Source organism: Pituophis catenifer, unplaced genomic scaffold, assembly GCF_029215685.1.
Source record: "Pituophis catenifer annectens isolate HBS135680 unplaced genomic scaffold, rPitCat1.0.hap2 SCAF_1, whole genome shotgun sequence".
NCBI lineage: Eukaryota > Metazoa > Chordata > Lepidosauria > Squamata > Colubridae > Pituophis > Pituophis catenifer.
In genome coordinates, this window is record NW_027256881.1 from 218,327,859 (window position 1) to 218,344,312 (window position 16,454).

The window sequence follows — 16,454 nt, forward strand, 5'->3', positions numbered from 1 at the left end:
CCTGCTGGCCTCGGCCATCAAACATCTCCTTGACATTCGGGCCATCGAGCCGGTGCCGCAGGAGCAGCAGGGGCAGGGCTTTTATTCCCGCCTGTTCCTCGTTCAGAAATCCTCGGGGGGTTGGAGGGCCATTCTAGACCTCAAAACTTTGAACCGCTGGGTCCCCTACCGGCGGTTCAAAATGCAGTCCCTCTCCTCCATATTAGAGAGCATCAGGATAGGGGACTTTCTCACCTCGGTGGACCTTACTGAGGCCTACCTTCATGTCCCCATTCATCCGGCGTACGCCAAATTCCTTCGGTTTTGTCATGCGGGCCGTCACTACCAATACCGCGCCCTCCCATTCGGCTTATCCTCGGCTCCCCGAGTTTTTACTAAATTAATGGCCGCTATTGCGGCGCACCTCCGGGCTCTCCCAATTCGGATCCTCTGTTACCTAGACGACCTACTCATTCTCTCGAGCTCGGAGGATAGGGCACATCAGGACCTGGATTCCACCCTCCGGGTCCTGACGGCTCACGGTTTCTCCATCAATTGGGCCAAGAGCCACCTGGTACCCACGACCCGCATCCAACACCTGGGGACTATCATCGATACGGTCGAGAGCAGGGTCTTCCTTTCCGAGGAACGTCTGTCCAGTTTGCGGTCTCTGGTCAGTTCGGTGGCGCGGGGATCTCCTGTTTCCTTGGCGACCCTTTCCCAACTCCTCGGAAAGATGGTATCGTGTATCGGCATCGTGCCATGGGCCCGTCTCCACTGCAGGCCTCTGCAGTGGTTTCTTCTCCCGTATCAGAAGTCCCACCATTCGGCTTCTAACCAAATTGTTCACCTTAACCCCACCGTCCTTCAGTCCTTCCATTGGTGGTCTTCCAGGGCCCTCTTCAAAGGAAGGGAGTTCAGGGAGCCCGACCCTGTCATTCTAACAACGGACGCCAGCCTCCTGGGCTGGGGGGCTCATGTCCACTCCCACATGGCCCAGGGCTCATGGACCTTGGAGGACAAATCACACAACATAAACTGGCTGGAGCTCCGGGCCATTTTCCTGGCCCTCAGAGTTTTCACGGACATCGTCAAGGACCGGCACGTGATCGTCCGGACAGACAATGTGGCAGCGAAGGCCAATGTCAATCGCCTGGGAGGGACCCGGTCCCGATCTCTCATGGAAGAGGCGGATCGATTGGGCACCTGGGCGGAGGCCAACCTGCGATCGCTGCGAGCAGTCCATATCTCCGGCCTTGTCAACTCCCAGGCCGACTGGCTGAGTCGCTCTCTGTTGGACCACAGCGAGTGGCGCCTCGACCCCGTCATGTTCCAGCGAATCACGCGCCGCTTCGGGGATCCAGTAGTGGACCTGTTTGCGACGAGGGACAATCGACAAACAACACGTTTCATCTCCAGATTTCCGGACCCGATGGCGGAAGCCACAGACGCGCTCTTGTGCAGGTGGCCCAAAGGTCTTCTCTATGCCTTTCCCCCACTTCCCCTCCTCTCCAGGGTGGTCCGGAAACTTCTGGCGGAGCAGGCGGAGATAATCCTCGTGGCACCTTACTGGCCTCGTCGGCCTTGGTTTGCCGACCTTCAAGCACTCTCGGCTCGGCCTCCATGGCGTCTTCCTCCCGCCGACGTCGTTCTTCATCAGGGGTCGCTCATCCATCCGGACGCCTCTTGGCTGCAACTAACCGCTTGGCGGTTGAGCGCCAGCTCCTGTCGGAATCTCACCTGCCCCACGACGTGATTGACACCATCTCAGCGGCGCGGCGCCCAGCCACAGTACGCATCTACGCGGCTACATGGCGCTCCTTTGCGGAATGGTGCATACCTCAGGGTATCGACCCGAAACAGGCCTCGACTAACCAGGTACTCGTCTTCCTTCAGAAGGGGTTGGCAGCCGGCCTCGCGCCAAACACGTTACGCAGGCAAGTAGCCGCTTTATCTTCCATTCTCTGTTTGGGGTCCCGTAACTCTTTGGCTCAACGTCCTCTGATTCGCTTGTTCCTCAAAGGGGCTTCGAATCTTCGGCCTCCTCCCGTACATCGTTACCCCACCTGGGACCTCCCAAAGGTGTTGAACGCCCTTACTAGGGCACCGTTTGAGCCTATTCGCACAGTGTCCCTACGGTTCCTCTCCTATAAGGTGTCTTTTTTGGTTGCTATCACTTCCGCTAGACGGATTTCAGAGTTGGCAGCCCTCTCTGTGAGGGCTGACCTCTGCGTTTTCCACCAGGACAGGGTGGTACTCCGTCTGGACCCAACCTTTCAACCTAAGGTTAATTCCCTTTTTCACAGGTCTCAGGAGTTAATACTTCCCGATTTCTGTCCTCACCCATCCCATCCGAGGGAACGGGTTTGGCACTCCTTGGACGTTCGCCGTGCCCTCCGCATCTACCTTCGGCGAACGTCCTCATTTCGCAGGTCGGAGGCGCTTTTCGTCTCCTTCCAACCGTCCACTCTAGGTCTCAAGGTCTCCTCTCATACGGTGGGTCGTTGGATCCGCGCTACCATTGCCTCCTGCTACGAGGCTTCTTCCACTCCGACCCCCAGGCGTGTCACTGCCCATTCTACCCGCAGTGCCGCCACCTCTGCAGCTTGGGCCACCCAAGCCTCCCTCCTTGACATCTGCCGGGCAGCCACCTGGGCGTCTCCCACTCCCTTTATCCGCCACTATAAGATCGATACTTTCGCCTCGGCGGAGGCGGCATTCGGTCGCCGGGTTCTCCAACAAGTGTGTGCGGACCAGGCCTCTACGTCCCGGGCGGGTCCCTCCCTATAGTTCTTGGGCTTTGGCACGTCCCTTTCCTGACCGCTGTCTTCCCCGCTTCCCTAGAATGGGCGTTGACTTACCTGAACGCCCCTTCTGGGGGCTGGGAAGACAGCGGTCAGCCCCGCCCTTTACCCGCCGGTTCGTCTCGGCTGGTCCACTTTCTCTTTCCATTAATTTCAGGTGGGCTAGTGCGTCGTCAGGGAAACATCACATTCCTCGTCCGAAAGCTGGCAAGCGACAGGAGGAGGAGCTTATCAACTTTCCTGACCCGATCTTCGCTGGATTGCAGCAGATAACCCTTTCCTGACCGCTGTCTTCCCAGCCCCCAGAAGGGGCGTTCAGGTAAGTCAACGCCCATTCTTAGCAATGGCTGAGCTAGCTGTGTAATTATGAGAATTGAACTCATACCTAGGGAAATTGCCAAGGTTGGGAACACTGCATTAGATTAAACAGGCTTTTATGAGAAGCAAATTTCACTCCTTGTTGTCTATTTAGATACTTTAGAATCAAATTTCTACATTCAGCTTCAGAAAATCTTGTCTGTTTTAGATCCCAAGCCTTTGCTTCTCTACTCTGATAGAAAAGGGAAGAGACAAATTATAGCCATCTGGTACTGAATAATGAAGTGTTATAAGTTAATAATGAGGAGCAAGTTTTTAGAAAGTATAAATCTGTGCTGAGTAGAAAATAGACATGCAGAACATGCCTTGCAGTTGTCTGTCAGGAATAGGTTGCCCCTTACAGGTGCTTAATAGTTTCTGTAGTATGTTCAAAACTCCCACTTCTGATTCTGTTTCATCCTAAAGTTCTCTCTTTCTTCATTCTTGGTCATGCTAATCATGAAAGAGATGTCGAAAACTGAGATCCCCTATAATAAGGATAGAATCTAGAGCCCTGGTGGCGCAGCAGACTAAAGCACTAAAGCACTGTTATTAACATCAGCTGCCTGCAATTACTGCAAATTCAAATCTCACCAGGCTCAAGGTTGACTCAGCCTTCCATCCTTTCTAAGGTAGGTAAAATGAGGACCCAGATTGTGGGGGCAATAAGCTGACTTTGTATAAATATACAAAAGTATGAAGGCTATTGCTTAACGCATTGTAAGCCGCCCTGAGTCTCCGGAGAAGGGCGGCATATAAATCAATTTTTTAAAAAAATCATCTCTTTGTTGCAGGGGATGATAGTGTCACCTACCTCTTATGATTGTACCAATTTTCATGAAAATAATTCTTTTCTGAGGAAACATGGACGTTTCAGATTAGGATTTACCATGTGGTGCTTCAACATGTTTCAGCAGTTTGTTACTTCCTCTTGATTGTACGTTTTGGTAAATAATGTTTATGCTTTTCTATTTTTTCTCTCCTCTTTTTACATTTTTGGAGTTTAATGAACAAATCTGCTACTTATAAGAAAGGCATGAAATTGAAAAGAATGCAAATATTACGAGCAGAATATTTTGCAGAAAAAAAATCAAAAAGGCGATGCTTTGGTGACATTATTGAATATATTTGTCTGGCCTAGTGTGACATTAACTACTTTAGCTGCTGGTTTCATTTTAGATTAAAAATAAACATAATTTATGTATTTTGTGGTGCCTTCTGAATAAGACCACTTTCAGAATATCTGTGCTTAAATTTAACATATGAAATACAATCTCAGTGCAACAATATTGTTTGTTTGTAGTCTGCTCAGTGAGATGAGTAGTTTATAGATACATTTACATATTTATTATATTTGTAATCTAACCTTTTTCTAAATGCTCAAATTAGCCTATATATATTTATCTCCTAATTTGCATAGAACAGGATAGGATAGAAATGGTCCAGTCAATCAATCAGCTTCCCTCTCTGAGGTTTCCCTGGTTCTCGCTAGCCCAACATCTCAACCATTGCAGTTCACTGGCTTTTTTTGAAAGCATTTGGAATGACATAGAGAAGACCCCCTTCCTATTAACTAGTAACACTAAACACAAATTGAAATGTTGAAGGAGAACATAGCTTTTAGAGGCGTTATTTTGTTTAAAATAAATGTATGCTGACACTCATTCCATGTATTTCCAGGCAGTGTGCAAGAGTAATATATTTCCATACATTTAAAAGATATTTGGGCAAAAAGAGATGTTAAGTTAAATAAATAAATTAACAAGCAAATAGTGATTCATTTATATTTTCTGAGTTACTAGAATTGCCCCCATTGCTGGTGAGGAATTCTATCAAATTCGGTTTCTCATTTTATCATCTTTCAGAATAGTGTACTTTTTAAATTTGGAAACTAATTTGGAAAAAAAAAAATTCTCAGATAGGCCTCACTCTAATTCACCCAAAGATAAAAGGGAGGGAAGGCAGAAGCATATTCAGACTTTTATGACAGACATTATAGCTGTTATAATAAAAATACCATATTTTTCGGCGTATAAGACACATCTTATACACCGAATGTAGCCCCGCCCACCCACCAGCCCCCACCCTTTGGCCTCTGCCTTCCAGCAATTTACCTCCTTGTAAGCAAACAGCAAACAGCCCATTTCAGCTTCAGCACAGCCTGATTAGCACAAGCAGCTGATTGTCGGTTGGATTGGCCTCCCGACCCTCAGCTGTTTCAGGTTGCAGGAATTGCCATTGCCTATTGCCGCGCGGGCCTCCGTTGTTTGCTGCAAGGAGGCAAATTGCTGGGAGGCAGATTTTTTTTCTTGTGTTAATCAGGCTGTGCTGAAAATGAAACTAAAGCAGGCTGTTTGCCTGAGGCACAGGCAGATTTTTTTTCTTGTTTTCCTCCCCAAAAAAGGTAGGTGCATCTTATAGTCCAGAGCATCTTATATTCCTAAAAATACGGTAGTCCTGATCTACATGGCATTAATTTGTTATCTAGTATAATGAACAGGACAAGGGACATGGTGGCTCAGTGGCTAAGATGCAGAGCTTGTCGATCGATAGGTCAGCAGTTCAGCGGTTCGAATCCCTAGTGCTGCGTAACGGGGTTAGCTCCCGTTACTTGTCCCAGCTTCTGCCAACCTAGCAGTTCAGAAGCACATAAAAAATGCAAGTAGAAAAATAGGGACCACCTTTGGTGGAAAGGTAACAGCGTTCCGTGCGCCTTTGGCGTTTAGTCATGCCGGCTACAAGACCACAGAGACGTCTTTGGACAGCGCTGGCTCTTCAGCTTTGAAACGGAAATGAGCACCGCCCCTTAGAGTCAGGAACGGCTAGCACATATGTGCAAGCTTTACTTTTACCTTATGGAGAACAGGAGAGCATTTAACACCCAGGGCTGTTTTGGGTATCCCTTTCATGTGCTATAGCTGATTGGGTTAAAATTTTGACAAAGTCAAAGATATCATATCAACCTAGCCACTTTTTTACTTGGTTGCCATTTTGTTTTTCTATTTTTTGCAATAGAATAATATTTCAAGGATTATTGTCAGCTGCATCTGTGGAAAAGAGACGGGATATAAATGTTTTTAAAAAGTGAAGCAGTATATCTATTCTCATGCAAATGTATACTTCCTCTTTATCTCTTCTCTGTTGCCTCCTCTCTCTCTTCACCCTTTAACTTCTTTTATTTTTCCCTATAGCTATCTCCCATGCTTTCTCTCCCCCCATTTCTTTTGTACTCTCTCTGCCTATAGAAATAAACAAAGAAAAGATCAAAACTATGCACACTCTGATGTTCTGTGTCCAATTTTCCCCCAAGCAGTGTGTGAGAGTTGTTGTTAAGGTTCACTGGAGAATATCCATTTTAATCATCCATTATAAAAAAAAAAAAAAAAAATAGAAGAGAGCAATGTTGACTCTTCTGCTTGTAGCTTAGATCATGTGTGTTGTCTAATTGGAGATAAGAAGATCAAGCATTTAAAAACTGCAGCCAATATACGGTACAGTCAAGTAAACGAACAGGCAATTTATGCATGTAGTTGAAAATTAGATTTGGCCTAACTGATCTTTCAATGTATTACTGTTTTGTAAAAGTAGAGTATTTCACATGTATTTTGATGCTTTGCAGGTTTATTGTGAACATCTTTTCTCTAGTTGTTCGAGTTCACTGTTACTGTCAGCACCCACAGAGGATGCCAACAATGGACAACAGTGCTTAAGAGCAGAGAGTGTCTTCCATATAAGCACTAGCACACTGTTAGAATAAGCTGTATGTGTGAAAAGCACTGGTTTGTCTGAGGCAATAGTCAAGTTACCTAAGTTAAATAGTCAAGTTACCTAAGGATATGTTAAGAAATATTAGATGGGTTGGCAGTTCTTCATGTACGTCAAGCCTAAATGCCAGTTCTGGTGATAAAATTATCTGGTTTTATGGTCATAGAGGTTTGAAATAAGTTTATTATTTTTATAGCCTAAGGCTGGAACTGTTCTATATATATATATATATATATATATATATATATATATATATATATATATATATATATATATATATATATATATATATATATATAGTCATATATATATATAGTCATATATATATATATATATATATATATATATATATATATATATATATATATTACGTCCTTGTAGTTTTTTCTCCTTTATTTCCTATAAGGATTTAGAAGCCAAAATATATGATAGAATGGCATTGCTTTGTGAGCTTCTTCATTCTGGTTCAAATTCATGTTGAGTACATTGATGTGAGAAACTTATTTCTCGTTTTTTAAATACATAAGAGATAAGTGAAGATTTCAACCGGTGACCAAAGGATCACTGGTGCAGACAAGGTCCTTCATGTAACTCTACTTAACAGACAACTTGAAATGAGGATTTTAAGTTCAGTGTAAGTTCTGTATCATTTTTAATTCAGGTTGTGAACAAAGCACATTCTCTCATTCCTTAAATATTAGATGTTATATATTTGGACTCCAGGCTCAGTGTTGTTCCCATGTGATCTAACATCTCTGTGAAATCTTTGGGAGAAGTCATCTGTAGTTTGGAGTAAGCAACTTTCAGTGTACACATAATACCTAGTTAGATACCTCTTACTATAGGTAGGCAGGATATACCATTAATAGTCTAATGAAATAGTCTAGTGAAATTTGGAGACTATAAAAACCTGAATAAGATGAAATAGGCTGACAAAATGGCTTCTTGTCCACAAAATGTCTGTTGGCCTCTATATACCACTTCTGAGTTACATTCTCTCTGAATGAGCAGGTTTATGAAAGTATGGCTGTTGGAGTTTGGGGTTCAGGGCTATCCCAGCTTCTGGTTCTGGTTCTTTATAGAGAAGGAGGCTTTTAACAAGTCACTCATGTCCTCATTTCTTTGAATTTCAATCATTATTGATCTTTGTTCTTACCTTGAGAGCAATGATGTCTTCCAACCAATGTCTTCACATCAGCATTTGGGGATTAAGAACCATGGTATGGATTGTTTTTAATCCTAATATGTATATTTGTTGTCTCTTTGTTGTTTTTTTTATTATTATATTTATGTTATGATTATGATTTTAGCCAGCAGAAGTTTCTGGAAGTGGCCAGAATATAAATAAGTAAGTAAGTAAAATACTAGAAAGTTCCTGTTAGGGTGCTAATGTAATAATGTACTTCCAGCACATTTTCTAACAATCATTCTTACCTTTAGTTGATGAAAAATATATTAATTGTTTTAGGAAACATTAATGCAAGAGGGAAAGCAGTGCAAAACAGGAGTGGAAGACATTTGCATGTCAGATAAACATTCAAGGAGTGAAAACAACAGCAGTGAAGAGGAAAGAGACAAAACAAAATTACTCTTGGAACGGCTGAAGGCTCTGGAGGTAAGATAAAAAGAAACATCTCTCATCCAGGGTCTTGGTTTTTATTGGCACCGAATAGTGGTGCAGTATAAATTTTATCTCTCTCAGTTCACCTAGGTTCTGCTAAAAATATTTTTGATCATGATTCATTAGATCAGGATGAATGAAATGTTGCACCTTGGAATCACTGAAGCTATTTTTCTCTAATGTCAAGGATCATGTACCTTAAAGAGAAACTTCATAAATAAATGTAAGTTGTTCCAAGCTGGAGGCTAGCTCAAAGCCATAGAGACTTTAATACGGAAAACATAGTCTGTATGATTTAGTTTGAAGTGTTAATTTAGCGCACAAGCCACAAAAGAGCGCCTTCAACTTTCCATGCTGTGGCAGAGAATGAGGCCTTCCCAAATCAGAGGTAACTAGTAGAATGCCAATGTAATACACTTTTCAGCGTTCCTGTCATTGGCTGGGTAGTAGTAATAGGCTCCAGTGGTAGGATTCAGATAATTTAACAACCAGTTCTGTGCCCTATTGACTGGCTGGGTAGGCGTGGCTGGGTGGTCATGTGACTGAGTGGGCGTGGGCAACTCAATGTCACATCGAGGGGCACTTCACCTCGCCCGCCCTCTCATGACCGTGGGGATGCTGCAACAGTCGTAAGTGTGAAAAATGGTCATAAATCACTTTTTTCAGTGCCATTGTAACTTTGAATGGTCACTATTCAACTGTTTTAAGTCAAGGATTACCTGTACAAAAATACAAAAAGCTTCTTTGCTTGCAAGCTGTCATGGAAACCTAAACCATTATGTCTGAATACCTTCCTTTTCCTCAGCTATACCTGCAACCCAGAGTTACAAATCAGACAGGTTGCCAGAGCACATTGAGGAATTAAAATAGTTAAAATACAAGGATACTATCAGTAGCCAAGTTACTCTTGCTCATAAAGTGAAACTCTTTAGCAGAGAGGTCTTTTAAGCTCTCCAGAAAGTGGATGGGCATATTTGGGCTACAAAATGCTGACCTAAAGAGACAAATTAACAAATTAACATCTTGAGTGAGGGCTAATCCCATTCTGCCTTTGTTCAGACCTTGCTGCAGGGAATTTTTGCCTATGAATATAGCTATCTATCTCTTTACCTTTTAAGTCCTGACATCTGCTGTGGGCTATTAAGGAAGGTAGGGGTTGCTTTCTCCATCTAAGAAAATATGTTTCTCCATTTCTCATTCTTCTTTTTTAATATTTCTCAAAATATTTCATTCTTCTAGGAGGGGGTGGGCGCTAACTTTCTACAATTGGTGCTATGTTACTATGCCATATTATCATGAGAGAAAACTAAAACAAATTGGAAGGAGGATCCAATTATTATCAGTGAGCAATAATGTGCCTTGCCCACTCTGAAGCAATGCAAGAGACTCCTGTCCCAAAGTTGCTTTTTCAAGAGGCATCTGGACTTTCTGGAAACCAAGAAAGTCCAGTTGCCTCTTGAAAAAAGCACTTTGGGACAACCATGACCTGGATGACTGAAGAATCCCCATAGACAAGAGACTCCTGTGCTCAGTGAACTGACAAAGCACAGTTTCCAACCCAGGAGAAGCAATCATTAGATCCATTTGCACCACTTAAAGAAGCCAGCTTGTCTCACTCACCTCACAAGATATCCTTAGGTAATCATCGAGATTTAAGGAAAGATCACATGCCCTCAGAAAGGCAGTAAAAAAATCAAACAGAATGCCAAGCTTGCATCCTGCCTCTCATCCATTTCTTCTATAGCTATGCTAACCATTCTGTAAATAGGTGTTCCAACCGTGTTGGAAGTATACTCCAAAAAAGTTTAAAACAACCCTTTAGCAATCTTTAAGGAAGTCAAGCCCCAGGAATAAAAGTACCACAAAAAACTCGAGGTGGGGGAAACTCTGGACAAGGTCAGTCTATAGACAGAAAGTCTGGACATACTGCCAAGAACCATTAAGGCTTACAATGTAACAAGCTTAACCCAGAGGCAGTTTCTGAAAACACTTAAAGCAGCAAGGCAATTAAGATAAGGATTAGGCTAGAAATACAGGCATACCACAATGTTTCTTTCCTGCCTCCCTTGCAGGATTAGCCCTGTAAAGTGGGAAAAGAGTTCTCCAAACTGCTCAGAAAATTAACATCTGGTTTGGGAGAACTGGTGTGAACCAGTCACAGCCCACCTCTGGTAATAGGTCCCAACAACAAGCCTTGAATACAGTTTGAAAGGCACTGCTTTGCTACATAGTCATATGTAGTACCAAGGCTATCAGGAATTTCAACATACATAATGATACAGGTCTCTGAGAAGTGTCTTAGGAGTTCATGACTACCATGGATCTACTTAGGAAAAAAAATAAACAATTTAAACATTTCTTCCTAATCACCTAGCCACAATATTATATTGTACAAATGTACACATTTAGAAAATGATTAGGTGTAATGGTCATGATATCAGTAAAAATACTTAAAACTGGCTTATAATTTCATTCATTATATGCTTATACAGCATAATGTTTACTATGTTTTTAAAAATACAGTTTGAGGAATTTTTTAACAGTTTGAATCGTGATTTTATCTGTCTCATAGTTTTAACCTTGATTTTTTCCATAAGTTCTTAACTTTATCAAATCTTATTTCATAAATTTGGGACTTTTCAAGTATGCAACCCTTGCAGTTGAAATCACACCATATCTTACTTTATAGCTTCAATAGCTACATTCCAAAATGTGAATAAATACTTTTGTTTACCTTTGTGTTGCTTAATTTTTCTAATTTTTAATCAATTGTAGAGGAGCTAATACTGCATTCTCGTCCTTCTAGTATATTTTTCAGTGCGTTCCCAATGAATGGTTAGTGTAGTTTGCATAGTTTTTCTTTTCTTGTTTAAATGAAATCATAGCGCTGTATCAGTTATTGCCAATTGTTATAAGAGAGAGGAGGAAAACTCATTACATTTTTAAGACGCAATCTTGGCTGTGGAAGGTCACCAAATAGGATTTCTTCATTGATTTTAGTTTTGTGCGGTAGCTTGCTTTTAAAAATAAAAAAGAATGTACCAGTGCTTCCAAAATTAATCTACAGAAGCAATCCAAGAAGTAATCCATGGAGAAAAATGAACTACAGACCAACTTTTATAACTTTTTTATATCAAAGATAATTAGAATAAGGTGCTGCTAATTGTATGTTGGCTTTATAGTATACACTCTTAGCCTTGTGTATTTGTGCTTCAGAAATTAAGATTTTTTAAAACTTGCTCCAAAGCTCTGAAGTTTATCAGGAGTCATACATTTTACTATCGTATAATCAGTTGATTTAATTTTTTGTCATAAGAATAATTAATTGTTGTATTTCATTAATAGATTGGATGGAACAAAAATTTGCTTTTTAATTTGTTTAGATAGTAAGCCTTACTATCTATAGGAAATGGTATAATATAAATAAAGGAATAAAATTGTATAAATAAGGGGACACAGATTATGCAAATTATCTAATTAGTACGGTTGAACAAATAAGGGCTATAATATGCTAATATACATTTTAGATTGTAAAATTTCTTTGGCACTGTTCTCTCTGCCCATTTTTTTAAAAATAAACTTCACTAATTAAATAACCTTTAATTGACAAAATCCAGATATACAAATATGTGTTTATATGCCATCTATGAGTGTCTGCATTATCCTTTGTATAAAACAGTGCTCCCTCTAGATCCAAGCACCAGATTGACTAAATTCCCTTGGGAAGGGTCAGATAAGGCTTCAGGGATTCTTTAGACGGTCAGGCCTTCTTGCTTTCTGCAGTGCAAAGACTCTAAGCTCAACCCTCTCTTAACCCTCTCTCCAGTCTAGCTAGAGTTTCTACCACATGATTCATTCACACTCATTAAGGTGAAAAACCCTCTAAAGCTATTGTGCAGCAGTTAGAGAAATAATGGCAAAGGGCCTTAATAGGGCCTATTTAGGAGGAAAGGAGAAAACACAAGAATGGGAAAGGAAATAAAGATGAAAGCCCCTAGTAAAGTTACAACTGGTGCAGTGACTAATCTGATTATCTTGCAGTATGTGAAAACTATCCAGCACCCATGTCTGCTCTAAAAATCTGTTCATGTTCTTTTTTTAAAAAAAATCAGATATCATAATAAGCTAAAGTCTTTTGTATTGTGAACTTCTGTTAAAATGGAAATGGGATTCAAAGATCTTGAGAACTGCAGCTAGAACAGGGATGTTTATTCTAATTTATGTGATGTAGTAGTGATAAGTTTGTCCTGGTTTGCATCGATTGTGACTTGGATCCAAATTAAATCCCTTTTTGTTGATGTCGCTGACTTTATATCTCTGAACGGATATAAAGTCTTTATTCCCTTGGTCAGGTAGTATAAAGAAAAAGACAAATGCATCTATTCCTAGTAAAAGTCAAGAATGCATTATTGTACCACTTATTTAACAGGTATCTAGAGAGGTGACTGCCTTTGTACATGGAATTAGGTGATAGGAACCCAGCATAATACATGGAGCATCAAAATGACACAGAATTTTTATTCCCCTGAACAAAAGAGACAAGTTTGATTAATTTCCACATTCATCCTTATCCCTCATTGTCATCTCCCCCCACTCCAATTCTAGAGGGACTTCCAATACTAAAGCAATTTTTCAAAGGACATAGAAGACTACAGGGGAACTGTAGAAATATTGTAAGGGCTACTAAGGCCTAGTAAGATACTGTGCACACCTGCATAAATACTTTCCTAATAGTGTCTCTGTCTCTCTCTGTCTCTCTGTAATTGAAATTGGGAGAGCAGCAAAATAACCCTGAAATCTTTGTTGTGAGAGTGAAAAATGGATACCTTTTTTTTGCTGAAGAAAGAAAGCTTCTGAAAGGAATGGGTTCCAAGATGCAATCAGCATGATTGGAATTACACAAGCAGTGACTATCCACAACATTATTCGCCTCACATTGGGGGATGGGGGGGCTGTGCTTTCAAAAAGAGATACTTTTCTTCGTAGTAGTTCTTAGTTTGATTTTCAAAAAGTGAGTCCTCCATTTGTGTCTTAAATATTGACTGCACAACAAACGAGAATGGTCCAGTTGGTTGTACATAGGGCTTCAAGCAACCTGCTTGACATTACAGTACATTGGGAAAAAGAAGTATCTGTTTGTTTTCTTTAAGAATCACTCTCAAGAATAAGTTCTTTAATTAATATAGTGCCGTGATGGCGAACTTATGGCACGCATGCCAGAAGTGGCACACAGAGCCATTGCCCGTTGCTCTTCTGGGTTCCGGTGCACTGGCCAGCTGGTCTTCATGTGTGTGGGAGTTCCAGAAACCAAAAGAGCGTGCCAGAAACATCTTCCAGTTTCCAGCACACACATGTGCACATGCCACCTGGTCTTCCAGTTTCTGGTGCACATGCCATTTGGTCTTCCAGTTTCTGGTGCACATGCGCACGCAAAGACCAACTGGCTAGTGCGCATGCACATGCCTGGAACCTGCAAGGAGAGCAAGACCAAGGGGAGCAGAGCTGCCAGAGCGCCTGGCCAGCTCAGGGGCAGCGGGGCAGGGTTTGCTGGCTGGCAGCTGGCTACCCTGCCTTCTGCTTCTGCCACTGTGAGGGGGGCGGTGGTTCTCACGCTGCCACTTCTGGCCGGGATGCTGGAGCAGGAAAAGGAGGAGGAGTCACCATCAGGGAGGCAAGCTGCCCCAGGAGGGCCAGAGGAGAGCGCAGCATGGAGACGCCACTGAGGGGGTAAAAGGCAGCAACGGCCAGGAAGCGACCAGGAAGGGGGGGGCTGTGCCGGCTTGTTCTTGGTGGTGGGGTGGAGGGTCACTTCATCCCGCCCAGAGTTGGGCAAAGGTCTTCCGCCTGCTGATCCCCCAACCTGAGCCCGGGAACGCTGATGCCCCTTACCTTCGAGGCAGGGAAGGGGCTCCGGCTTTCCAGTGGATGGAGGAAGCATTCCCTGCCCAACTTTCTCTCCCTGTCCAGGGCTGTTGAACCGGGTCCTCAGTGGGGATATCCTGCCACTCCAAGGGGGGCGGGGGGGTGGGCAGGGAGGTGTGAGGACCCCCGAAAGGCCAGGCGGAACCAGCGCATGCACCCCGGACAACTGGTTTCGTGCGCACATGCGCACCAAAAACCAGAAGAGCAACTGGCACACTGGAAACCGAAAGATCATCTGCTTTTCCAGTTTTTCACACACAAACGCTCATGTGCACGCTCCCATTTTGGCAAAAGGTTCCCGTACGCTTGCTCCTGTTTCGGCACCCGGTGCTGAAAAGATTAGCCGTCAGTGTAGTGCATTCTATCAGCTTCCAATTATCTGGGAAGGAACTTTCCACAAAACATAATAACACTTTTGGTGAAAGAAGCATCAGTTCCAGCAATACTGTAAAAATGATGTCGCTTGAAAGAGATTTGTAGAATAGCAACATGAGGTGAATTGCTTTATTGATAAAGAACAGTAAGATTGATGCGTGGTCAATCTCTAGCCTTTCCTTTTGCAAGTAGGACTGCTAATTTGTGATTCAATCAGAGAGGGTTTAGCAAATGTTAACCGAGACTGCCACTTTTTGCAAAGACCTTAGGTTAGGATTAAAAATGTATTGTGCTCTGTTGTGCTATGTATGTTTTGTGTATGTATACATATTTTTCTCCAAAAATAGAATTAATTGGAAGATTATCTTGGAGTGTGAATGGAAAACAGGCATCCTATAAAGGATGGACACTCCTGTAGCTGTCTAGCAAGGTAAAATATTTGATTTTCAACAGTGGATTTCTTAATTATCTATGATCCTATCGTTCTTCATATCTTTATTTAATAAACAAATATTTTATTACAATCCAAGACCACATAATGTTCTCCCATGCTCTATATCTTGAGCACAATGGTCTTTCCAAGTCTGAAATTCCAGTACTTTCATACTGCCGTTATGTTGTATTATCTTCCTTTTAAATAAAGAAACAAAAACTATGGAAGATATTCATACTTTGTTCCTGATTTCTTTGTATGGCGAATGGAGGTAAAACTGAATGTAACACATTTCTGATTTACTATTCTGAGCAATTCAGTCATGGCCTTTATCTATTTCTGGATTGATGACTTATAAATACTATATATTTGTAATCAAAAGAAGCTGATACTCTCATGTTCTCAGTAGCTAGACGTCTTGTTAAAGCGTGATTTTTTAGCTCCCTTGTGCCATGAAAATGTATTGCTTAGGAAATCCCATTTAATTTACTTCTACACTTATGATATAAAAAGTAAGAAACTTAAATTGTGCAAAATACAAATTAATACCTCTGGGTTTCTGGCCTTTTGAAAGAGATAAAACCTTTAGAAAGTAATCCTTTAGTGAGACTTATTTGATGTTATCTTTTGACAAAAGGGATTTAGAAAGAATTAAAACTTCAGATATTATTGCTATGTGCACATTGGTAGTATAATGAAGATTCCTTTCACATGCATATAATTATGAATAGATTCACACTTCTCATCATATTCCAGTAGGTATCTAAATAAATTAGTTTGAAAATTCTAATTAAACCAGGTGCTTCTATTTTTATTTTATTTTTTTGCTTATGTTTTTAAAATAGGTATGCTATATGTTGTAGATTGCACTTTTCCATATAAAATGCTATGATTCTTGCTAGTGTCCTGATCAAAATATAGCACTTTGCCAGGTGTGTCAAAATGTTTTAACACATTTTTGGCAGATTAAATAATGAATTAAATAGGTATTTTGGGAGACATTAATCCATTTTGAGAGAATTAGTCATAAACTAATACAGAAATATAATAGCATTATAAATAAAAATAAACAGAAACTTCCTGAATTGGAAGTACTTTCTTATATCCTTAATTTAAAGCTACTAATATATGGGCATATGACATCCATATTATAAGCACATGTCCATATCTAAAATACCAACAATTAAAAAAATAGAAT

At 41.5% G+C, this 16,454-nt stretch overlaps 1 protein-coding gene across 1 annotated transcript in view; it reads left to right on the plus strand.

Annotated features, from left to right (window-relative positions):
* NCKAP5 (NCK associated protein 5) overlaps positions 1–16,454 on the plus strand; it is a 674,947-nt gene that overhangs the window by 432,218 nt on the left and 226,275 nt on the right. The window contains exon 7 of the mRNA XM_070957028.1: positions 8,374–8,520. Within this exon, the coding sequence (XP_070813129.1) occupies positions 8,374–8,520 (147 nt within the window). The remainder of the gene's footprint in view (positions 1–8,373; positions 8,521–16,454) is intronic.